The sequence below is a fragment of the Rhinolophus ferrumequinum genome, chromosome 5, assembly GCF_004115265.2.
Source record: "Rhinolophus ferrumequinum isolate MPI-CBG mRhiFer1 chromosome 5, mRhiFer1_v1.p, whole genome shotgun sequence".
Classification (NCBI taxonomy): Eukaryota; Metazoa; Chordata; class Mammalia; order Chiroptera; family Rhinolophidae; genus Rhinolophus; species Rhinolophus ferrumequinum.
Window position 1 is genome coordinate 83,591,582 of NC_046288.1, and position 25,888 is coordinate 83,617,469.

Genomic DNA, 25,888 nt, shown 5'->3' on the forward strand with positions numbered 1-25,888 from the left:
AAGGGAAGAGGGACAGGCAGAAACCCTGAGACAGGGCACTTTCAGCATCAATGGAGGCCCTTGCTGTGGCCCTTGCAAGTATTTCAGATTCTTGCTTCCTAGGCCACAGCCACCCCCTCTGTGATCACCACACCCCAATAAGGTGATCTCAGTGCTAGTGATACAGGATACCCTTTAACATTCGCTGCTTCTTTTTCATTTTTGATAATTATTTATTCTCCCTTTTCTCACCTTTTCTTGAGAACCCTACTGGGACATGCCCTGGAGAGGAACCAGTGTTTGCTGATTTAATCCACAAGCACTTGACTCTGGGTCTTCTACCTTTTGTTTTAATTTTGTAAGTTCTCAAGCTCTCCCCATGGGGACTCCACTAATAATCCATCTCTCTCTTCACCATGGATGATTTGTGCACTTGGCAGTGAGGTCCATTTGCTTCATGCTTGTCAATATTTATGGGCTCCAAAATTCCTAATGAAAATGAAAATTTAAATATATAGGTTGAGTGTTTCTTTCATTCCCAAAGCCATAAACATTGCCTCATGTTATTACAAATAACCACAGTGTGCTTTCAGGTAGAATTGCTATTTGATAAACCAGAAACAATTGCTTTCTATTTGGAAGAAAGCCGTCGTTAGTCTCAGAGGATTTGACATTTATCATAAATGAGTGAATGGGGCTCACATTTCTAAAATCAATGGTTTCATATCGAGCTTTGGACGTGGATGCATGTTCGTGGTAAGCAAGTCGGGGCTCAGGGTATCAGCCAAGTTCCTCAAAGGCTGTGCTGCTTTTACACCCATTTCTCCATCCCTCCCTCACTGCGTCCCCTGTGCGTTAACCAAGATTCTTTCCTCCGCCAAACTCTACTCAGGCCCCTCTGAATTCTGTTGCAACTAGGCCTCAACTTTCGGCTTCCCTGTTGGTCTCTGCATCGTCCAGTTTTAGCAAGAACCTGCTAAGTCAGTTTAGCCGTCCTCCACACCTGGTCAGGCTCCTCACGCCTGCCCAGCCAGGGGGTGTCTGATCCCCTGGTCCACCTTCAGCAAGAAACCTGTTGGGTCAGTTTAGCCAGAATCCCCCCTCACCCTTGATGTTTCCTCTTAGTAATTTTCCATCCACTGACCCCCCCGACCTCCCCGCTCCTTGGCTATGAATTCCCACTTGTGCGTTGAATGGGATTGAACCTGTTCTATGCTGATGTCTCTTTTCCACTATTTCAATTGTCCTGAGCACAGTCTGTTTTTCCCACTTTAACTGCCGTCCAGCTCTGGGTTTTCTTTGACAGTATCTACTAGTGACCGGCATCGTGCTAGTCGAGGGGTGCAGAGGCGAGGAAAGCCAAGCCCCTGCCTTTAAAAAGCACACCTTGGAGTTGGGGGGCCTTTGCGATAATGGTGATGTAGTAGAGCAGAACTTTCCAGAAACTCCCAGCCCAGATTTTGCTGCCTGTGGTTCACTATGTTATCCTAAAAGGGGGTTAGCGTACTTTCTCCCCGAAGGGCCAGACAGTAAGTGTGTGGGGCTATGAGAGACACATTAATCTCTGTCGTATGTTCCTTTTTGTTTTTGCTGCGTATGTGGTGGTGGGGGAGGGACGATTACAACCCTTGAAAAATGCAAAAGCCCTTCTTCTGCACAGACCCCTACAAAAGCTGGCTAGGGCTGGTGTGGCCGATCTCTGACTGGACAACTCCCTGACCCTCCCTGAGCCGCAGTTCTCCTCTCTGTAGTGGAGATGATAACACCTGGGAGGTTTTGTACCTTGCGAGGTGGGAGGGCTAAGCTACATTAGGAAGGGGAAGTGTCTACAATTTCCGGCAGAGGCCACATAATTAACGAGCAGTCACTCTGGGGAGATCAGAGGCCAGAAATTGTTAAGACTATCCAGGGAAAACAATATTCACACAATCTACTTGTAGTTCCGGGAAACTGAAAGAAGCAAGAACTCGGGCACTTCGTTATCACAATAATTACTCCCCTGCTCCTTGTGAGGCCTCAGCCAGGGGAGAGAGAGACAAACTCTCTGGGTGTTGTCAGGCATTGTCCCCAAGTTCATTGTCATGTGCTTGTCAATAGGCTCCAGGAATCACATTTTCAGCTTCTTTTTTTTCTCTTACAGAGACATCAAGCCAGACAACATACTGCTGGATGAGCACGGTAAGCCTGTCGTGAATACTTACAGAGACTCTTTCAGGGAGATGGCTGAGGCTTTGGGAAATCAGGATGGAGGGTGGGGGCCTGGTGAGTTGATTTTAACATTGACTAGAAAGCCTTTTTTGGTTTCGACCGTGGTGGATGGACATCTGTGTAAATTTCTGGTCGGTGTTCTGCCCTGGTGGGTCGAGTCCAACGTATGTGAAGGTTTCCCATCTGAAGACACGGTGATTGATGTCCTGGCCTGAGGACAACAGGCAGAGGCAGGGATGAGATAGAGGGTCGGAAAGCCCTGAGTTTTCCACTCCAGCTCCTCCAGCCGTGAACCTGTAGCTTCAGAAAAGCCGCTCACCTGTCTCAGCTTCAGTGTCATCTTCTGTAAAACAGGGGAAATGGTGCTCACCTTTCAGATTGTCCTGGGGATCAAATGGAATAGTGTATGGCCGGCAAGTCAGAAATCAATAATGGAAAACCCACTCCGCCTTGCTCAGCCAGGCTTCTCGAGCTTTCTTGTGTATATGGAGCCTGGGCATCTTGTTACACTGATTCAGTCAGTCTGAAATGGGGCCTGAGATTCTGCATTTCTAACACCTCTCAGGTGAGGCTGACTTTGCTGGTCCATTTTGAGAAGCAAGTCTCCATGTCAGTGGTTCTCCAACTTTAGTCTACGGGACTCCTCTGGGGGAATGGGTGACAATCAAGGCTGGACCCTGTCCTGCTTCACTGAGCCTGGGCCTCTGTTCTGGGTCAGGCCCAGGGAGGTGATGCCCCACCAGAACAGGACCACAGGTCTAAGGCACGGCCTGACATGGCACAGCTCAGCTGACCTGACCGTTCCCTGCAGCCAATGCCAACGGCAGCTGTGCGGCCAACCATCAGCACAGCCTTGAAGACTAAATTCGCTGATTGCTTCAGGGGTTCATCTCCAAGGGCTTTCAGGAGGGTGGGCTGGAGTGAGCGCTGGGGATTTTTCTGAGGTGCTGCTGAGTCGTTCAGGGGTGAGCAGGCTGCCTCCTCAAAGCCCCTCCAGACCCCCTCTCCACCCCTGCAGGCTGAGGCCGTGGCTCCTTCTCAAAGCCCCTCTAGACCCCAGATGTGCTGACAGTGTCTCAGGTGGCATGTCTGGTTGCGTAAGCCCCTTGGTATTGGGGGGTGGAGCAGGAGTAGTAGATGGGGCTATCTGGGTTCAAATCACCTGCCAGATGCTGAAACCAAACTGAGTACTTTGGGGCAGTGGGTTGAAATCTCTGTGCTCCTGAGTGGAAGGTCAAGTTTGGCCTGAAGATGCCAGGGGAGCTGGGCAGAGCTCAGGATGCAAATCAGGGTCCCCAGTTTATATGTAAAAGTCAGGATCCGCAGATGTGGAGCTGAGCTGACCCCCTAACTAGCTGTGTGTCCTTGGGCAAGTCTCTTCACTTCTCTGAGTCTTGGCCTTCCCAGCAGTAAAACAGAAGTAATACCACCTTGCAGGGTGGTGAAGGTCTAAAACGAGACAATGAAAGTGAGCTGCCACTGAGGCACCATGACATAAAAGGTGCCCGGAAGGACTTATATTACTCAGTCTCTCCCAGTCCCTTCTCGGCTCAGGGCAGGGCGAGGTCAGATCACAGAAGCAGGTGAAGTGAAGGTGAGAAGAGGCACAGGCTGGGTTATGCAGGACCCATGGCAGTGCTGTCTGGAAAGGCGAGGGTCCAGAGGGCAGGTTCTGGGCAGGATCCTCAGGGCCCTGCCCTAATAACTGAGAGACACCATTTAACAAAGACCTTGCCGACTCTGGACAGCTGCCCAGAAGCAAATTTAAGGTGGGAACACAAGGTAATAGGAATAATTCAGCCATTTCATCTGTGAGGAGAGGAGACTCAGAGAGCCTGTGGGGTACCCCAGGCCTGACTGACGCCAGAGCTCCTCAGAGCCCACCCACAGGCCTCCCAAAGCTGCTGCTCGGAGGTCACAGGTGCGCCGGGCAGACGGCTGGTCCCACCACCTGCCCTGTGCTTCCTCGTTCTGGCGCTCTCGGGTCTCTGTCTGTCCCCGCCCACCTCCCTTCCTGCACTTGTTCTCAGCCTCTCACCACAGCCCTGTCTCACTTTCCTTCCAGGTCACCTCCCCACTCGCCTTGCTCCCCATCCTTCCCACCTCTCACATGGCTTACCTGGAGTCTAACCTTGCCTCCTGGTTCTGCAGCGTCCCACACACTCCCCACGGGCCCTCCCTTCTCTTCTCTAAGTTCCTATTTCATCAAGTATCTCTGCTCAGGATTGGGACCGAATGCTGAGTACACTATTTTATACTAAGGAATCAATGGCTTATACCCCCACCCCTGCCTAACATCCAACGAGTACCTTTACAGGCCGTGCAGAAAGCAAATTTAGGAGCAGGGAATTCTCAGAAAACACAGGTCCCCTTCCCTAGGAGAGGACGAGAACGGAGCCAGTGGCCGTGGTCCTCCGTTCCCTGATTTATTTTATGACCAGAGACGCTCATCAGTTTTTCAATTCTTTTCCCTTAGTCATTGTTGCCCTTTTTTCTCCAGCTTTACTGAAGGATGATTGGGAATTTAAGTTTTTGTATATTTAAGTTGTACAGTGTGATTTTTTTAAAGGTGTGCCACATGATGATTTAATATGCATATGCATTGTGAAATGATTACTACAATCAAGTTAACATATGCGTCACCTCACAGTTACCTTTTTGTTGTGTGAGGTGAGAGCATTTCAGAGTGACCCTCCTAGTAAATTTCAAGCAGACAATCTAGTCATTACTGTATGTAGTCACTACAGTAACGACTACTGTAGACAATACAGTATCACTTACTTAGTCACCACGCTGTACTTAGAGCCCTAACCCCTTGTTGACTGTGTCACAAAACAGTTTGCAACACAGACAACTGTGTGCTGCTATTTGAAATGGTTGATCATCAGTCTCATTAAGTGTTTTCTTAACGAGACCAAGTTGGTTGGCCGTGTTTACAGTGAAATATAAACATAATTAAATAAGCTCATTGGTATTTTATTAATAATGTTCACAACCTGCTGCTTACCCAAAATCCAAGACTCTCCCAGGAGCTTCTCTGTTGGCCCAGTGTCTGCTCGCTCTGTGACCCTTCAGGCTGGGTTTTCTTCCCCAGCAGGGGCGCTTTCCTTCTGCTCTGAGATGGGGTCTCTCCACCAGCAGCAAAGCAGAGAGAGACCAACCTGGAGGTGAAGGGGAAGTGAAGGAAGAGGAGAGTGTCCTAGGAGAGGGTGGGGAGAAGAGTTGAGTGTGCTTTGGGGCTGAGAGCAAAGAGCTGGAGGAAACGGGGCTTTGAAGCTGTCCAGGGGAGGTGCATTAAGGCTGGGTGAGGAATGGCACATGGTCGCAATGGCACAAACAAGCAGCATCAGGTTAGCTCCCAGGTCTGTGGGTTAAGCGTGTGTAGGCAAGACCTGCTCCTAAGACTGAGGCCAGGTGGGCTCAGCCATGTACCTGGTGAGGTTGGCTGTGCTCCCTCGCCCGTCTGAGGGTCGACTGGCTGTCAGCTGGCACACCATGGCCTCGGCTGCTTGACTGGCAGACTCAGCCCTGCCCTTATGGCTCCCCATGTGACAGGTCACCCCGCATGGCCTCAAATGGTGATAGCAGAAGCCAGAGCAGAGAAAGCCCATTTACTGTAGCCTCCACCCGTGTGCCATTGCTGCCATCCCAGTGGGCAAAGCAAGTCACATGACCCAAACTAGAGTGGTGGGCACTGCAAAGTTACCCGGCAACAGGCGCGATACAGAGAGGGGGAAGAACTGTGGCACTCAGTGCCGTCCTCTAGAAGAGGCCAGTGGAAATGGAACTCTATGTGTATTCCTATAAACACAGGTGGGCAGGTTGCTCTTTCCCGTATGGGAGCTCGACTTCCCCAAGGTGGGCAAAGAGATGAAAGTCAAACAGAAGGGCAGCACCTGCTTTTTTGCCTAGGGTGTCACTGAGGGCCCTTGTTCCCTGCCCATGTAGCTCTGTCCTCTTCTGTATTCAGGAAAGGGATTCCTTCGTCTTTGCAGGCATCGTGCTAGCTGACCGAAGGACAGAGCCCCTGTGGTTGAGGATCTCATTGTCTGGAGGACCTCAGCCACGGCTGCACATCCCCCAGGAACTATAAAAACTACCCATGCCAAGGCCCCACACACAGAGGTGCTCATTTGATTCATCCTGCTGGAGAGTGCTGGCTGGTAGGATTTTTAAAGTTCCCTGGTGGTGCTAAGGTGGAGCCAGGGCAGAGGGAGTGACAGAGGATCTCCAGACAATGAGATCCTCAACCACAGGGGCTCTGTCCTTCGGTCAGCTAGCCCGATGCCTGCAAAGACGAAGGAATCCCTTTCCTGAATACAGAAGAGGGCAGAGGGAGTGACAGAAGAGTAAACAGGTGATTCTGACCCAGCAGGGTCAGTGCTGGCCCTGGCAGGGGTGGGGTATGCAAGAGCAGAAGGCCAGCGAGGCCTGGGAGGGTGAGGGGGCCTTCCTCAAGGAGGGGCTGTTCCTGTTGGATCCTGCAGCATCATTGGGGTCCACAGAGCATTTGGGGGCATGACATTCCAGAAGGCAAAGGAGAAAGCTCCACTGGCAGGAAGGCACGAAGACCCCCATGTTTTTACTTTTCCACAACAAGGGCTGTGAACTTACTCTTTATTTTCTGTATTCTGATGCTTGACTCCAGGCCACTATTCCCCTGCCCTGATCACCCCAGGGCCAGGTACCAGACACCCAAAACAGCCCCTCTGCCCCTGAGCTCCTGAAATTATTCAGACTAGCCAGTCCTAAGACTGCTTGCCTGGCCTTGCCCATTCCTTCCCACAGAAACCACCAGAAAGGCTCTTGCCCACCCTCCCCCCCTCCCTCTGCCTCATGACCGACCTGGGCTTCCCCGTGTGTCCCCTCAATGGTGTGGCATGCCCCCTCTCAGTAACTGAGTAACAAGCTATCTTTTCAATGGCAATTGTCTCCTAACCTGTTGGCTTTACCATACCTCAAATTTCCTCTTAATAGACTGTATTTGAGAGCACTCACTAATTGGACTTATTTCGAAGAACTGCCTCTCCATCTGTCAGCAACATATTTGTTGATAAATGTGATGACTGCTCCCCCAAATGGCAGTGGCCAGCAGCATTGACACCCACTTCTCCCTTGTCAAAACATTTACAGGCGATCTCCATCACGCCAGAAGGAAGAGGCTCCGGGAAATGAACAAATTCCCCAGCCTCCGAAGCAGGGAGAGGAGCAGCTGAGAAGGAAGTGGGGGGAAGCCACCAAGACAAGTCGGGGGCAGAGGCGGTTCTGCTAAGTCTGGGGAGCCGGGCAGTAGGGTCATTATTCTCGATGGGGTTCCAGGAGTTTGAGGACAAAGCGTAGGAATGTCGTTTAAAGCTATTCTGAGTGTCTTTCGTGGGGAAGGTTGGGATGTGACTTTTTTCAGAAGGCTGCAGGAAGGGAAGTTTTTACTACCGTTCAGTGCTATGGGAGAGTCCTACAGTCCTGAAGACCCGCGGGTGGGCAAGAGCCTTTCTGGAGGCTTCTGTGGGAAGGAACAGGTGAGACAGGGCAAGCAGGTTTATGACTAGCTAGTCTGAATCATTTCAGGGGCTCTGGGGCAGAGGGGCTGTCCTGGGAGTCTGGCACCTACCTGGCACTGAGGTGATTAGAACCCTGAGGGTTCCCCAGTAAATAGCCTCTGTATTATCTTCCTAGAGCTGCTGTAACAAAGTCCCATAAACCCCGAGGCTTAACAACAGAAATTCATTGTCTCATAGTGGACAGGCTGGAAGTCTGAGATCAAGGTGGCAGGTAGTCCCCTGGCACAGATTCTCTGGCTTGTGGCTACTTCCATACTTCCAGCCTGCACATGACATTCTCCCCATGTGTGTCTGTGTCCAAATTTCTGCTCTTTGTCAGGACACTCATTGTATTGGGTTAGAGGCCCACTGTACTCCGGTGTGACCTCCTCTTAGCTAATTCAATCTGCAGCAATCCTACTTCCAAATAATGTCCCATTCAAAGGTCCTGGGACTGGAGGTTAGGACTTCAATCTCTAAATTGGGGGGAGGGTTCGCAAATCAACCTATCACAGCCCCATCTTCCTCATGTGGAGTTTTAACAAATCAAAAGTAAAACAAGAAAGGGGCAGACAGAGGCCTAGATCTCACCTTCATTCCTGATAAAAGCTTGAATCTGTGTGAGTCAAAAGGACCCCACGAGAGGAGGCTTCACCACCCAGACCCCCACCTGAGTGGGGATGAGGAGCTGCCACGGTAAAACTTAGAGCTTGGAGGACCAGAGGGGTCCTGCGCTTGCTAACAGGACCTGGCGCAGAGCTAAGCTGAGCAAGGCTGGTGTATTCATCCCAAATTGACCCTTCACCGAATCCCCCGCCTCGCCAGGGTGGGGGAAGAAGGTGTGGACAGGGGCTGAGAATGTGCTTAGGTCCAGCCCTTCCTTGTCGCATTGTGTCTATGTCTCTGCTAACACTGGGTCCAGATTCCAGCTCTGCCTGATAACGATCATCTTAATTGCTCATCGTTTCTAGAATAGTGTATGATACTGGGTTGGAGACACGTATGGCCTGGCCCCTGGCTTCACGAAGCACATTTGTGTGGAGAAGAGCGTTATACCCTGGAGTGAGTCAGGGAGAGTGACCAGGAGCCTGTGGGGTAAGCAGTGGTCATGCCATCCCCTGACCTGAGGTGGAGGCAGCTCCATCACTGGGCAGCTGCATGGCCTCAGTCAGTTCCTCTTACCGGCCTGGGCTTGAGTGTCCTCAAGAGAAGTAGGGCTTTGGGGTCAAACCTACTTGGAACTTGATTTCTGGGCATAGGACTCTAGGCTAGATAGTCACTTCCTCAGCCGCTCGCACCATACAAGAAGGTGACAAGACAGTGTTAACCGAAGTCCTGTCTCAGCAAAGACCCCCTTGTGTCAAGCTGACTTATCTTTGGCTCTGTCCCCCAAAATGGCCTCTGCTGTCTTTCCACCTTCCAAATCTCCCCAAGTGCATCTCTTTGACAGAACCTAAATCTTCCAGAACCCTAGCTGCAAGAGAGTCAGGGAATTTGGTTCCCTTCTTTCTGTCCCTTGTGATACAGGAGGTAGAAAAGCATCGAGTGGAAAAGGATGCTGAATGTCAAATGGTAGTCTAGCATGGTACCTCCTTGCAAAGAGGGGGTCATGGCTGGGAAAGTGTTACAAAGCCACTCTACAAATGTTATTTGTTGTGATTAATACAATTACATAAAAGTACATGCCCAATACAGACAGCGGGCGGGAAGTATATGGGCCAGGTACCGTTGGCAATGCTGCAGTAGCTAATTAACCCAGAAGTCTAGTGGCTTAACATTAAGAACCATGGAAGTAGAGAAAAGAGGAAGGAAACAGAATTGTTGCTCTCTCTCAAAAGACTTGGGTGAGGTGGTTTCCATGCAGCATTGAATCAAATAGGATGCAAATGCCCAGCTAGTTTTGTGACGTCGTGATGCATCCGGGGAAGGTGCTGAAAATGGTGGGGTGGGGTGGAGCGGAGTGCCCCAAATCTCAGCAAAGTTGCTCAGGAAGTCCCAGGAGCTTTGTGTTTCTTTGTATACCTGGATGCTTTATACTCTTCCCCTCTGCACAGGGGAGCCTGGAGCATGCAAATTGTTTTGAAGGTCCTGCTTTCCAACCCTCTGGCCAAGACATGGGAAAAGATCAAGTCAAATGGAACGGAAGGAAATCAGAGGGTCATTTCCTTCCTTATCAGGCATGGGCGTGCTCCAAAACAGGCAACCTTCCTGCTGCTGGAAGCCAAAGAAGCCTGGACAAGCTTGTGCCAGGGGATTTGATTTGGTTTCTTTTCATTTTGCTGTTGTCCTGTGATAAATTTGCTGTGATCCCCATGAAGATAAGGGGGAGAGGAAAGTGCCCGGGGCATGTGATCCTGTGTGGAAGCCAGGCAGCCAGCAGTACATCACATGATGTCCCAGAAGTACAAGTGTTCTGAGCAGTGAGCGCAGGGGAGGCGGGGGCGGCCGGGCCCACAGCCCGATTTCGTCTCTGTGGACTTCCGGCTCCTTGCTTCCATCGGCACCGCTCTGATCTCTGGCTTAGGCCTGACTGTAGACCCTGTAAACCAGCCAAGGTGGGGACAAGTGTTCACAGGAGACTACTCCAAATTCAAGTGTGATGAGAGGGAAACAAAGCAGAGGGTAACGAGATCAGACATCGCCTCTGGTAGGCTGGCTCCCTGTATCCTGTCTGCTGGTCTGGCTCCCTCTAGTGGGCGCTACCTGAGCACCCACGCCCAGGGAGACGTGCCAATGCGACTGCCTGGCTTCCAGAGGACAGATCTAGAGAGATGCAGTCTGCGTGTAAGCAGGGCCTGCCCTTCAGGGTTGACTGTCGCCTCTGCGCAGACCCATCGTCTCCCAGGTTGTGGCCTCGCAGGTCCCAGTGAGATAACAGCACCTGTCCTCATTCACTTGGTAAACACCCGCAAGACGTTATTTCATTACGGGGCTGAGAGGGGAGAAGGGAAGGGAAGGGGGCACGGGGGTGTAGGAATGGATCTTGTGCAGTGTTCTGCAGAAGAAGAAATGAAAATGCAGCAACATTCAGGAGGGCTTTGGGGGCTTTGTCCTGGAATAAGTCAGGAAGGGGCCAGAATCAGCCTGTGAAGTAGGAGTCTGTGTTGCTGGGACTCCTGTGGGGAGTCTCTGCGTTGGCAGGTACGGCCCCCCTGGGGGTTGTGGATGGGACATGAGCCCTGTGGGACCTCCATCATCCCTACCCCGCAATGCCAGGGTGCAGGTAACAGACACGTCCTTGGCATCTGCAGCTTCAAGCCCCCCTCCCTCCCACAATGCGCACAGATAGGAAATGCTCAATAAATAATTGCTGAATGAAGGCAGAAATGAGTGAGCATCCTTCAAAGTCACAGGGATGTCTTGTACTTTTAGACTCAGAAAATAGCCCAAGTTAAACAAGTCCTTGTAGTGCCAATCCTGGTGCTACTGGTGAGTACAGAGACCATGGAGAGGGGAGCTGGGCCCCACCATCTGAGGGCAGACTGAAAAAGTGAGCTAGGGTAGACTTAAACGTGCAAAATTGAAATGGAATGTTGGCAACTCCTGTAAATATCATGGCGTCTCTCAGCCGTAAAGAATGAAGAAATGTGATAGCATTTGCTCACCGTATCTCTTTAATTCAGTGTTTTATTTGGTTGGTCAGTCAGTCAGTCAATAAACACTCGATGAGTACCTTTGCCAGGCCAGGCCGTTGCTAAGGTACTGGGGACATAGAAATGAACAAGGTAGGATTCTTGGCTTCACGGTGACAGATAAGGTGACAGATACAGTATGGTGGATGCTAAGATGGGAATGACAATGGAGGAGAGTGAGGGTCCGGGGGAGAGGCCTAAACCAGTCTGCTATGGACTAAATGTTTGCCCCCCACCCACCCAGTTTATGTGTTGAAATGAAGCCTCAACCCCCAGTGTGATGGTATTTGGAACTGGTGCCTCTGGGAGGTAACTGGGTTTGGACAAGGTCATGGGGTTGGAGCCCCCACGATGGGGTCGGGGCGCTGTAAGGGGAGGAAGGGATTAGAGAGCTGTCTCTCTCTCTCTCTCTCTCTCTTTCTCTCTCCCGCCCCCCCCACCCCCCCCCCCCCGCCATGTGAGGACACAGCAAGAAAGCTGCTGTGTAAACCAGGCAGTGCGCCCTCACCAAAAACCCACCAGGATCTCAGACTTCCAGCCTCCGGGACTATAAGGAAGAAGTGTTTGCTGGTTCAGCCAGCCAGTCTGTGGCGTTCTCTTATAGCAGCCCAAGCTCCCTGAGACCAGTCAGGGGTGCCACACGCTGCTCGTGACTGTCCTGTTCGTGGAAGTGTGCAAGCCAAGGCGAGATGTTACATCTATCAGTAATACAACTTCTTGAAGAGTGAATGGCAGTCCACCAGGCAGAGGAGCGGGAGAAGCACCCAAATGGAGTCAAAGGCTCGGAGGGGAGGTGGATTTCCGTGCGTTCAGAGAAAGAGGAGAGTGGCTGGAGTATGGGGCAGGGAGTAGGGCGATTGAGGACTGACGCTCCTTGACACTCGTACCAGTGGGCTTCACGCACTGTCCTGGGTTTTGAATGTTTTCAATGTATAAAAAGTAAATAGCCTAAAATTCAGTGCACATTGGCACATTTTGTAGTCAGTCAATTTCTGTTCCCCCGAGAAGGAATGCATAGCAGACCTTGTACGGCACTAGTTTTCACTTTCTCATATTTTACTCAACCGTTAAAGGGAGCTCATGGGGAAGTTACAGTTCATCAGTTAGAGCGGTTCACAGAAACCAGAAGTGGAATTCTGCCATCTGCTGCGCCTGCTGTGCGTGTAACCAGCAGGGCTGTTCCCTGGGCTCTGAAGGGGACAGAGTGGGGCAGAGGGAAACCCCTGCCCCCTGGAGGCCAACTGCCGTTTCCCCCGTATCCTCTGCATGACCTGGGACAGGTCCCTGGGCTCTGGAAGTTCACGTTACTCTTCTGTAAAATGGAGGTATTGTACCCTCTGGACAACGGTACTTCAAGGATTAGCGTAGATTTGGTACCAGTGGTGGACCAGTTACACAGCCCTAAGTAACAGCGGCTTCAACTAGACCGGGCTGCATTTCTGTCCCTCTTTATCAGCCTCCCAGCTTTGGCCCCGGCCCCTGTAATCCAGTCACAGCAGCCAAAGTGATGTTGAAGAGTGAGTCGGATCCTGTCATGCTTTCCCAAACCCCTCTCACTTGGAATAAAAGCCACCATCTTCACCACGGCCCTGAGGCCTTGTGCAGCTCGCACCCCCAACACCCCCGAGCTCCTCGCTGGTCCCTTGTAGCCCCTTGTGCAGCTCGCACCCCCAACACCCCCGAGCTCCTCGCTGGTCCCTTGTAGCCCCTTGTGCAGCTCGCACCCCCAACACCCCTGAGCTCCTCACTGGTCCCTTGCAGCCCCTTGTGCTGGCCACACCTCTGCAGCTACATCCTCCCAGCAGCCCGGCGGCTTCCTGCCTCTCTTCTTCCTGTCTTTGCTCACATGTCATGTCCCTAACCAGCCTGGTTAATGCTTACAACTACCTACAAGGTATTTACTAATATTAGCTCCACTCTCCAGATGAGGAATCAGAGGCTTACAGAGTGAACTAACCTGTCCAATCTCATAGCAAGTGGCCGTATCAATCGAGACACCAGCAGTGTGTGGCAAGGAACAAAGAGCCCAACTCAAATGGTCCTAAGCAATAAAGGGCGTTTTTCAGCTGGTTCAGCTGAAGTTCAGGGATAGGCAGCCTCAGGAAGGGCTTGATCAGGCTCTGGGCACCATTTCTCTGCTCTCCTTGCAGCTCCAGCTTCTCCACGGGTAGGCTTCGTCTTCAGGCTGCCTTTCTTTGGGGTAGCACATGGCTTCTACAGTTCTGGGAGGGTGATATCCCCACATTTCTCTGACCCAAGACAGAGAATATCACTTTAAGTAGCTCCTAAAAAAAAGAGAAAACTTCATTTTATGGACTCCTTGGAAAATCATCTCCCCAATTTTCACTGGCCCCAGTAGGGCCATACAGCTAGTCAAGACAAAGCTTTGACCCAAGCCAAGTCTGGCTCCGAGTCTGTGCACCCAACCACTGCACTGCACTGCCTTCCGGCAGATGGGACCGTGGATGGCTGCCCAGGACGGACGCTCATCCCAACCCTGGAGGCTGGAGCTCATAGGGATACTACCTGGGTGAGGACACTGTGGGTCTCACAGGAAAGGCTCCCAGCAGAGGCCTGGCCAGGTGACTTAAGCCTCATCCATAAGCACCTGGAAGGACGACCGGTCATCACTAAGCACCCAGGACCCTGCGTCCCACGCAGGACCCTGGACAGCGCCTGGCAGCACAGCTTGCTCACACAGCAGTGCTGGCAGCTGAGCCAAGCCTTGGGGTTTGCACGTGGAATGGCTGGTGCTTTTTCTGTCTGCCATGGCTGATCACATCAGACACGCCTGTCCCGTGGGCTGCTCAGCAGGCCTCATTGCACCTGCTCTAGCAGGTGTCTGCCCATGTCTTGGAGGTGCCCACCCCTCCCCATCCCCACAAAGCCAGTTTTGTGTGTGCCACCCACTTATGTATTAATGTATTTACCGTCATCCCAAACACAAGTCTCAGAGGTGGTGAAAATCCAACTGGCCATTTGCACAGGATGTGATGACAAGTAGAAAGAAATGTGATTGCACTTCTGTCTGGTGTTCAGGGGTCTCAGAGCTGGTGTTTTTTATGTTCCAAATTCCCCAGAGACATAGCACTGACCATACAGGATGTTCCTCCCTCTCCTCCCCTCTCTTTTCCCTTCTTCTCTTTTCCCCTTTTACCTCCCCCCGCCCAATCTCTTTGTCTCCTTCCCGCTTCTCTGTCCTCTTCCTTCCCTCTCAGGTTTCCTGAACACCTGTTTGTAGGAGCATGCAGCCTCTCCATGTCCCATCTGCTATCATTACTTCCGACTGGTTGGAAGGGGGTCCCAGCCCCTCCCCACTAACTTTATCAGGGACAGTCCTGAGCCCCACTGACCACAGCAGTCAGTCAGCGGAACGAGAGTGTCCTCTGGACAGGAGAGTCCGCTGCACGCCCCGCCCCCAGCCATTGCCACTCAGTTTTCCTGAGAAAGGAACTCACGATGGACCAGTCTTTTTTTTTTCTAGGAGCTTTCACTCTCTGGGTCAGTGCCTCCAAACTTTTAATCCATAAAGATTTTTATTATGCCCTCAATATAAAGAGATTTCCTTATTTATAGGTAATATGCATGTACCACCAAAAACCCACACTATAAATATTGCCCATAAAATAGACATTTTTGCATCACATATAGGAATGTTTAATTTCTGCTCTCTTAGCAGTTTTCAATTATACAATACAGTGTTATCAACTGTAGTCACCATGTTTTACATGAGAGCTTCAGAACTTTTTCATCTTACAGCTGCAAGTTTGTACCCTTTGACCAGTCTCCCCATTTCCCCACACCCCAGCCCTGGCAACCTTTTCCTACAAGTTTAATTTTTTTCTAGATTCCACATGTAAGTGATATGCAGTATTTGTCTTTCTCTGTCTGACTTATTTCACTTAGCGTAATGACCTCCAGGTCCACCCCTGTTGTCACAAACGGCAGGATGTCCTGCTTTCTCATGGCTGAATAATACACAGATACATATATATACACACATACATATGCCTTCTTTATCCGTCCATCTGTTGATGAACACTTAGGTTGTTTCCATATTTTGCCTGCTGTGAATAATGCTGCAAAAAGAAGACATTTTCAAAGTATCAGATAAAATACTAATGTAAATAGACGTCTAATAGTGACTTCCTGCACTGCCCCTTGCAGACCACACCTGTAGGTCACATAACCCAGTTGCCTGCAGCTCTTGCTAACAGGGGTCTCTTTTTCTCTATCTCCAGGACATGTTCACATCACAGACTTCAACATCGCGACTGTCGTGAAAGGAGCCGAAAAGGCTTCCTCCATGGCGGGGACCAAGCCCTACATGGGTGAGTGTTCTAGGCCCCCTTGGGGTGTGATGGGCCCAGTGCCTGAGGCTGCAGCATTCCTCTCCGGCTTCATCCACACCCCTCCGACCCCCACACCAGACCCCCACCATTCCCACTATGTGCTGTGCTCTCTGACACCATTGGCCTTCTCTCACGCCGTCTCCCCTGCCAGAAAGACCTTCCCTTCCTGTGCCTTCTAGAGAGTTCCTCCTACCCAGCCAGAAAGCTAGTCTCAGGCCTTAGGGGAAAACAAACAAACAAACACACCCTTCTTTTCTTTTTCCTTAAAGCCCAGTAGTGTTGCCAGGATATAACTTCAGTGTTGTCATTTGGGTCTGTGTGCTTACGTACACAGTACTCTTCCAATGTGTGCTTTGGGGTTGGTTTTTCTTGATGACTTTTGATGGAAGTGTCATTTTTCAGTAAGCGTTCTGTTTCCTTACTTTAGTTTTCTTTAAGGATGCTTATTATCTGAATGTTGGGTCTCCTTTGCCAATCTTCAGTATTTGTCATTTTCAAATCTTTCTTATCTCTCCCTTCACTTGTTTAATTTTTTTCTCATTGTTCTCTTTCTCTTAAGCATTAGCGGTTGTGTTTCTTTGCTTTGTGTGCTTTCTAGTGAAGTGTTTATTTCTGAAATAATGTTTCCTTTATTTCTAATTTTTTTCCTGCATTCTCTTGCCTGATTCCTGAGGTTTTAAATTCTAATTTATATTGTTCTTTCATGTGTTGTATAATTTTAGTGATGTCTATATTAGTTACTACTTCTCAATGTCTATATTAGTTGCTGATTGCTGTGTAACAAACAGTGTCAAAACTTCGTAGCTTAGAACAATAACAGTGTATTATTTCTCACAGTTCCGCCATTTGATTTGGTGGTTCTGGGTGGCTGGGCTCACTCCTTCAGCCAGTGGGTCAGCGAGGGCTGGGCTCAGCGAGGACAGCTGAGAAGAATGGGCCTCTCTCTCTGTGTGGTCTTTCATCATCAAGGGGACTCGAGTGAGCTTGCTCACATGGTTATAGTTGTGGAAAGAAGGAGAACACAATTCCCACATGCTTAATAAAGCCTCTGCTTGCTTCACATTCCTGATGTCCAATTGGCCAGAGCAAGTCATGTGACCAAGACTAGGGACCATATGGGAGGGGACTGCACTGGGCATGGATACCAGATGGCCTGATTCGTCGGGAACCATTAATGGAACAATCCACCACACTAACTCTTTTGAAAATAGTAGGTTATAGTTTTGATCTTTTGTTTTTTGATACATCTTTCTGGTGTGCTTTCATTGTAAAATGTTATTCTACTCTTCATTCTCCTTTCTCTTTTCATACATTTGCATGGAATTTGACTGATACATTTCTGTTGCTGCTTTTTATGTGAAATTCATTCTCCCACACTTCTGGAAGATGGTGTGGTTTGGGGTAGCTTTTCTAACTCGTCAGACTTATCTCTGCTGTTGTTTTTGTGAAGTCAGAATCCAAGGCCGCGTTCTCTCTGGGATTCCTGGCTCGCTTCCTTGCGCTTTTTTTATCTGGACCGTCTCCTTTGTCTGAAGGGTCCCTGTCCTGCTCAGTTTTGATTCCACTCCCAACAGTTTCTTCTTAGGCTGTGTTGTAGGAGGGAGCTCTGGCAGGAATGATTAAAGAGTTTTTGTATCCCAGGCTCTTCTAGCTCCTGCAGAACATACCAAGGGCCCTTTTCACTCCCCTGATGTTGGCCTGGAAAAACTCTTTCCGGTTTCAGCAGCTGCTCTCAGATTGGCCAGCGGTACTTCCGGTTGCTAGGACTTTGGGGAACATGAGGGTTATCCTGGAGTTCTGTGTACTCTGATCCATCATACACTGCCTTGTTTCTTCCCTGCGTTTCATTCTGTACAGAAATCACCCCCACGGAGGTCTTGTTGCTGTTTCTGGTTTGTTCCTGCCCACTTATATTTTGGGGTTCATGGGGACAACTTAGTTTCGCAGTATATGTTGCGCCTGGTTCTTGGTTTAGCTGTTTATGTGCTCTGTCAATTTTTATATGTGGATTTGCGGAGATTTGAAGACTATGTCATCATTTCCCCACAGTCCATTACTTGTGTAGCTCATCTTTAACTATTAAGTACATTAAACAAATGACATTTGGCAACAAATAATGGCAGAAACAGTGCTTTTTAGTGTTTCCTGTGTGCAGGCATTGAGTTGAGTGCTTGCCATCCGTTACCTTATTTAATTCTCACAAGCATGAAATGGGCACAGTTCTTTATTCCTGTTTAGAGTGGAGGAAACGGGCAGAGAGAGGTCAGGTTATTTGCACAGGTTGCCATCGGTTCAGGAGGCAGACGGCTGGTGTGAATACCGGCAGGGACGCACGTGAGGGAGTGCTCTCACTTCAGATAGGCCCCTTGGGACCCCACCTCGGCTTTCCTGGGCAGTGGAATGGGAGTGAAGGAGGTGTCACGGCTGCCTCCCGGGTTTCTGGGCTGTGCAGCGGACCGGGTTACAGTGTGACCTCTGGGTAGGGAACACAGCAGGAGCAGCAGGTATGCAGGGTCGTGGGAGTGATGCATTTGAATCGGAGGTGTCTCTGGGAACCTCAAAATCTTCAGGTGCTCTCCAGGCATGTGGAGAGTGACGTGGACGGTATCTGTGCATTGGAGAGTTCCCAGCACGGAGGTGCAGCCAAGCCAAGGCAGTGGCAGAATCCCCCCGGGAGGACGCAGGGGGGCGAGCATTGATTCCGTGTCCCATGGAACACCCCGCAGAAGCGCAGGGAGAGGCCGAGGGAGCCATCATGTCCAGCAAGGGCTGAGGAGAGAGCGATGACATAAGAGAAGGATCTCCCCGTGGCCGCCATCATCCTGTAAGCAAGTTCTGACTTCCTTTAGGCTGTTTCCATAAAGCACCTGGATATCCAGGAATGTAAATCCCGGACTGCAGGAGACATTCAAGATGATAGGGTACCGAGCCTGACCTTTCTGCCAGCTTGGCCACCAGGCGTAGCAGACTTCCCCAGCTCCGCTTCAGACACGCTGCTCGGCCCTGCCTCAGCCTCATTGCCGGCCTCCCAATGATGCCTGAGACAGCCGCGTCCTCTGGGAGAGCAGCCCAGTGGTGACCCTGCTGGCCACTGCACCGTGGCCCCACCTTCAAAAGGGAGAAGAAAACCAACATGTATGTGACCCTACTGCGTGTCTATCATTGCACTGACTCCTCAGGAGATCCATGTGAGGTTTGTGCATCTCTCCATTTTACAGGAACCTGAGGCCCAGAGGGGTTCTTCAGTGTACCCAGCATCGCACACCTGGCACGTGAAGGAGTCAGAATTTGAAGTCACATCTGTTTGAATCCAGAGTCCATGCTTTTGCCACTATATCCAGTTGCCTTTTTGACACTGAGTTCCTATATTGTAAAGCCATATTCCTCAGCCAAGAGGAAAGGTTACTGTCCCAGCTGTACGTAGGATTCAGTGCCCTTCTGGGCATCTGGTGCCCTTCTGATTAGAAGAGCCTCAATCCTGAATCAGTGAACAAATGAACGGGAGAGATTCTTATATGATTTAGAGGGCACAACTGATTTACCGAATGGATGTATTTTCAGACACTGTAGGGTTGACAGCACCAGGCAGTGGGAGTTACATGGGGAAGAGATAGAGACAGAACGAGTTCCCTGATTAAGTCAAATCTCGCATTTCCCAGGGCTGTAAATTCCTGATGTCAACTGGCAGATTTGTGAATTTCATCCACTTGAGCTGTTCAGTTTAAAGGCCCAATAAAAGTTCCAGAATGTTCTAAGCACAGATTCAGGGAACAGGCTGATGAGTCAGCTCCCAAAGGTTGCTCACGAAGGATGATCCTGGAAGAAACATTTGCATAGAACTGAATTTTCATTAATTAAAAGAGCAGATGGAATCTGCAATCAGAGAAAAAAAAACCTCTCTGAAATGTGCCAGATCAGAAGTCAGAACTGTCCCAGCAGGCTCCCAGGGCTTCAGAGTTTACTCATCGGAGGTGAAATGAAGAGCCGAGGATTCGTTCAGCAAACATTTATAGAGTGTTTAGGAGGTGCAGGGCTCAGCGTCAGGCCCTGGGGCTCAGAGGTGAGTAATGTTCTCCAGGTCTCAGGGGCTCACTGTCTAGTGGGGCGGACAGATGTGTGGGCATGGATGTAAACAGGTCCCGGAGAAGGTGACGATCAGAGACTGATGGTGTGCTTGGCGTTTGGCTGTGGGGTGTGGATAAGGAGAGGTCATTTCAGGCAGAGGGAACAGCCAGTGCAAAGGCACAGAGGCGTGAAACAGCATGGTGTGCCAGCAGAACCTAGCAGCTCCATGTTTTGGTAGCTTATAGAACAAGAGAAGGTGTGAGGGAGAGACGAGACAGGCCAGAGTACAAGGGTCTTTAGCACTGCAGTAAAGGGCCTAGGCAACCAGCAGAAAGTTCAGTGCTGGGGGCGGCCATGATCAAACTCATGGGTGCCCTTGGAGATGCTGGTGGGTCATTAGACTTGGCAGGGATGGATCCCGGGGACGTGTGTGCTTCAGCACGGGCAGTCGGGTGTCTTCCACTTAGTGGCTGGGTGAACTTGGGCAAATCTCATTGCCTGATGTGATGCACACGAAGTGCTCAGCATGGTGAACACTCAGCAAGTGTTGGCTGCCTCCCATGGGACTTGAGAGTTTCCTCATCTGAGAAACGGTTACCCAATCTGCCTTAGTGAGTCATTTGTGAGGATGTAATGACATGACTGTGGAAGGCACGTGACATAATGCCTGACAAAGGGTGGATGCACAGACTGGTAGCTGATATTATTACTGCTTCCACTGTTATTATGCTTGGCAAGGGAACCCAGAGCCAAATACGACATTCCCTTGCATTGTGGGGCTCACAGTCTAGTGGGGGAGACAGATCCTAAACACATCCTAATTCATATACGAGCTGGGTCACCTGGGGGGCAGTGGGGGCACTGGGGGGTCATGGGGCTCATGCCTCGTCAGTACTCACCAAGTGTTAGTTCCCTTCCCCGAGGAACTGCAGGAGCAAACAAGGGTGGTTGTGGAGCCACCATGGAGATGCTCATACTCTCCTTGTTGAAATGATTGAGGCTAGTGGAGTTTGCTGCCCCCTGTCCCAGAGAAAGTGACAAAGTCAGCATTCCAGCCCAGGCCAGTGAAGCTCCAGTGCCCGGTATCCTTCCTGAGAACTGCCATCCTTCCATCCATCCATCATCCATCCACCCATCCATCCACCCATCATTCCATCTGTCCATCCATCCATCCATCCATCCTTCCTCCCATCCATCCATCATTCATCCATCCATCCATCCATCCTTCTATCTGTCTGTCCATCCATCCATCCATCTTCCCATCCATCCATCATCCATCCATCCATCCATCCATCTATCCTCCCATCCATCCATCCTTCCATCTGTCCATTCATCCGTCCATCCATCCCTCAGAGATTTCTTGAGCACCTTCTATGTGTCAAGCAGTGTTCCATGGGCCAAAATTACATCTGTGAACAAACAGATAATATACCTGCCCTCATTGGTTTGGCTGTTTGTGAGGGAAACAACCACTTTAAAAATCATCCAAACTGATAAATATATAGTTTGAGATGTTTATTTTTGAGGAACAATGTTCACGCAGTGAAATGCACTCTTTTAGTGTCATATAACCGCCACCACAATGAACATATAGAACATTCTATCACCTCCAAAATTCCCTCCCCCCCCAGTCGCTGGCAACCAGCGATCAATTTTCCACCCCGATAGTTTTAACTATCCCAGAAAGTCATATAAATGGACTCGCACTGTCTATAGCATATTGAATCTGGCTTTTTTCTCTTGGAAGGATGTACCTGAGATTTACTCAGGTTGCTGTGTGTGTCCATAGCTTGTTCCTTTTTGTTGCTGAGTGGGACTCCATTGGATGAGTATACACCGTTGGCTCATCCAGTCACCAGTTGAAAGACATTTAATTTGTGTCCAGTGGTACATAATTTTGAATAAAGCCACTATAAATATTTGTGTACAGGTTTTTTAATACGAACTGAAGTTTCCACTTCTCTAGCATAAGTTTTAGGTTGGTGCAAAAGTAATGCGTTTTTTGCAATTATTTTTAACCTTTTCAACCGCGATTACTTTTGCACCAACCTAATACTTAGAAGGGGGCTTGCTGGGTCCTATGGAAAGTGTATGTTTAACTTTCTAAGAAGCTGCCAATGTCTTTTCCAGAGAGGCTGGACCATTTTACATCCCACAGCAACGTCTGAGGGGTCCAGTAGCTCCCCTCAAGGAACGGAGTTCCTCTAAGTTGGCACTCAGCTTTGGGCTCGCGCTGGGAGCCAGGTGGGATGCACAGTAGCACAGCTCAGTGCTGACACTAGGAAATCATCCTCTCCTATTGCTCTGTGTTTAATGCTGGTCCTGTTAGCTATTCTAAGAAGAACGGAGTGGTTTTATTCTGCAGTTCCCGAATGGCCAATGGTGTGGGGCATATTTTAACTTGCTTACTTGTCTTCCATATACCTTCTTCCTGAAGTGTCTGTTCAAATCATTTGCCTATTAATTTATTGGATTGTATTATTATTATTATTATTATTATTATTATTATTATTATTATTATTAAGCTTTGAGACTTCTTTACATATACTGGATATAAGTCCTTTACCAGATATGTATTTTGCAAATATTTTCAACCAATCAACGGCTTGTCTTTCTGTTATCTTTAGAGTCTTTTAAAAAGCAGAAGTATTACATTTTGATGAAGTCCAGTTTTTCATTTATTGATCATATATTTGGTGTCAATACTAAAAATCTTTTCTTCACATGAGATCACAAAGAATTTTCTGCTTTGTTTTCTTGTAGAAGTTTTACGCTTTGGGGTTTTACATTTAGAGCTACCGTCCATTTTGAATTCATTTTTGAATATGGTGTGAGGTGTGGATCTAGCTTCATTTATTTGCATGTGGCTGTCCAATTGTCCCCGCACCGTTTGTTGGAAAGACTGTCCTTGTGTGTGGGAGGGAGATGTGAGCCACGCTAGTCCGGACTTGAGCTGACTGGGTGTGTCGGCGCTGTGGTTATCCTCCATGCACCGCCTCTCGAGTCAGGTTGAGATGAGGTCGCCAGCGTGTCTCCTCAATGTGCCTGCACTACTTCCCGCTTTGGGCTTCCCCGCGGGTCTGCACCTTAAAGCAGGTCTTCTGTTCCCTGGCAGTACACTTCTGTTTCTCATTGCTTGATACTTGCCGATCTGGTGGCGGGTTGGGTGAAGAGAGGAGAACACGTTTTCTGTTGTCTTATGTTCTGTCATCAGCCCCACGTGTGCAGGGGAGGTGAGCATGTCACCTTTTCTGGAGTGCAGTCACAGGCTGGAGACATTTGTCACATGACAGCCAAGACAGAATTGGTCAGCTGCTGCTTCCACCCTGAATTCTGAATGGGCTCAGGGCTTCGGGGCATGACAAGGATTTACGGGGAACACCTAGGCACACACAGCCAGTCTGGCACTCACAGACACACCCCTGCTTTCTGTGTGTCTGAGCGTGTGGGCGGGGCCAGCAGCTGGGAGGCCGTAGGGACGCTCAGACAGCACTTGTGACTGCTTTTCTCAGGAACCCTTAGCACAGAAGAAAAGACAGGCATGCAGATGGCAAGGCAAGGAACAGAGTTCCTCTAAGTTGGCACTCAGCTTCGGGCTCGCGCTGGGAGCCAGGTGGGATGCACAGTAGCACAGCTCAGTGCTGACACTAGGAAATCAAATACTTGCTCACCAGATGCTTAACGAACAGATGACATCAGCACCTTTGGAGTCAGGCTGACCTAGGACAGGTAGGGAGGGGCAGATAAACAGATGCTGAAAATACAAAACTCAGGGTCTGGAGACTGATAGGTCATGAGGCTGAGGGGGACAAAGTTCAGGATGGTGCCCAGGCTTCTGGGTGACCGGTGGACAGTGGGGAAGCAGAGCATGACAGGCAGAGGGAGTTTGATTCACAATTCTGCTCATAAGATTCCTGCCTACAATTTCTAGAGCACTCAGTGTAGGCCGGCTCGACACGGGCTAAGCTCTTGGCATAAATTATCTTACTTCCTAACAACCCTATGAGTAATCCACCTAATGAATAAAACATCATTATTATTCACATTTTACAAAACTTAGGCAAAGGGAAGTTTAGTAACTTGTTAAACAGCTCCAGCCACACCGACCTTCCTATTTCCACACACACCATGTTGGTTCCTGTATAAGGCTCAGAGAACCTAAGGGGACATTTCCTGAACTCCCAATCGTGTCTGCCCCCATTGTGAACTGAGTATGCTTTTGTATTTAAAGAAATGTTGATATGAGCCTTATTTCAAACGGATTCAGCCGGTGCAGGATGCACACCTCAGCTTTTCATTTCCTGGCTGTGTGATTTCCTCCACGCTGCTGTCCCTCTCTGAACCCCATCTGTGAAACATGTCAAATAATAAATAACATGACCCCAGGAGCTGTTGTGAAGATGAAAGGAGAACCCAAGCGGTGAACAGACAGTCTCAAACAAAGCAAATGGAGAGTATCATTAGAGGGCAGCTGAAATTTGGCCGCTGGTCAGTCCAGCGCCCAGCTGCCAACCCAGAGCCCAGATTTGAGTATCATGTCCTTCCACATCTGCTCGTCCCGCCCATCCCATTCCCAGGCAGTCTGAATGCCAGTCTGAAAACTGAGTGGAGACGTTCCAGGGACAGATTTGGGCTGCTCCCACAGCTGTGAAATGGAATTATGTCTGCAAATTAATTTGCTAGAAATAATCCACATTTCACAAAATTTTCCTGGAAGCCAATATGAGCAGTTAGCCCCAAGGGTGACTCCTGGCCTGCTGAGGTGGGGTGGGGCAATGAGATTAAGTTACAGTTCAGCACCTTGGAGAGTGCTGGGCCCTGGGGGGGGGGGGCCGGACAACTGTGGTCCCCTGAAGAATGAGCGTCCGCCACACCCACTTCTTTTTAATTGAGGTGAAATTCACTTAATGTAAAATTAACTATTTTAAGGTAAACATTTCTGTGGCATTTAGCACATTGACAATGTTGTGTAACTACCACCTCTGTCTAGTTCCAGAACATTTTCATCACCCGGGACAGCCATTAAGCAGTTGCTTCCTTCCCCCAGCCCCGGACAACCCCAGTCTGCCTGTCTGTGGACTTACTTATTCTGAGTATTTCATATTAGATTCAGTCTCTGCGAAAAGTAAACTTGTTCCTGAGATAGGCAGCTGGCATAAAGGGCTCTAAACATCCCTGGTTGTTGGGACGTGGGACCCGGTGTTGGTGTCAGAAGCAGAGTGACATTTATCAAAGTTCCCATTCCGTTGCGGGGTTCGGTTTCCTCATCTTAACTCAGATTTTATCCCTCTCGCTCCCCGTGCTGATGTGATTCATGCTCAGCCAAATCCCCCTCATCTGGGGGTTTTCCCTGACTCCCCCCGCCAGCAGACCCGCTCCACCACACACGTGGGAACCCCACTTGCACTCTGTGCCAGGCAGTCTCACCAGTGTTTCCTGTGATGCGCGCAACTTACGGAGGACAGGAGCGCGTGGCATAGTAGATGCAGTACTGGCTTTGTGGTCCCAAAGCTGGCTTCCTGTCCCCGTGTCCCCTCTCTAAGGGGCATGCGTGTAAACTGACGTGCAGTGACATTCTCTTTGTCCTGTCTTTGGCAGCCCCGGAAGTGTTCCAGGTGTACGTGGATGGAGGCCCCGGCTACTCATACCCTGTTGACTGGTGGTCCCTGGGCATCACGGCCTACGAGCTGCTGCGGGGCTGGGTAAGACGTGCCCCTGCGCGGTAAACAGGGGGCGTGGAAGTAGGGGGCGCTGGTAGTACCAGGCGTGGAGTCAGCACGCCATGCCACTGGGACGGCACAGGGTGGCAGAAAGAAGCACACGGGTCGGAGGCCTGGTGTCAGTCCTCGTGGCCTGTGTGTCAGCTCTAAGGTCCCTGGGTAATAGTGAGATTCTGGTCCAGCCCCCTCATTCTACCCACGGGGAAATGGATGTCTGGAGGGGAAGGAAGGTCTTGTGCCAAGGTCAGCAGCTGATCAGTGGCAACAAACCGGAAGTACCTTGGCCTCGTGATTTCAAACACTGTCCCCTTTCTACCCACACGATGCACCCGCACCTGATTTTCCAGTTTGATTTGAAGCTCTTTCAGGGTATAGACCATGCTGCTTTTACT

At 49.9% G+C, this 25,888-nt stretch overlaps 1 protein-coding gene across 5 annotated transcripts in view; it reads left to right on the forward strand.

The window, feature by feature from the left end:
• The window catches only part of STK32B (serine/threonine kinase 32B), a 269,098-nt gene that overhangs the window by 219,453 nt on the left and 23,757 nt on the right, over positions 1-25,888 (forward strand). For 4 of the 5 annotated variants that reach the window (XR_004423067.1, XR_004423066.1, XM_033106743.1 and 1 more), the window contains 3 exons: positions 2,120-2,157; positions 15,601-15,690; positions 25,375-25,478. Coding sequence is in view for 3 of the 5 variants with exons in the window: in XM_033106743.1 (XP_032962634.1) it covers positions 2,120-2,157; positions 15,601-15,690; positions 25,375-25,478 (232 nt within the window). In the remaining 2 variants the exon portion in view is untranslated. The remainder of the gene's footprint in view (positions 1-2,119; positions 2,158-15,600; positions 15,691-25,374; positions 25,479-25,888) is intronic. The other variant, XM_033106742.1, reaches the window with a different exon arrangement.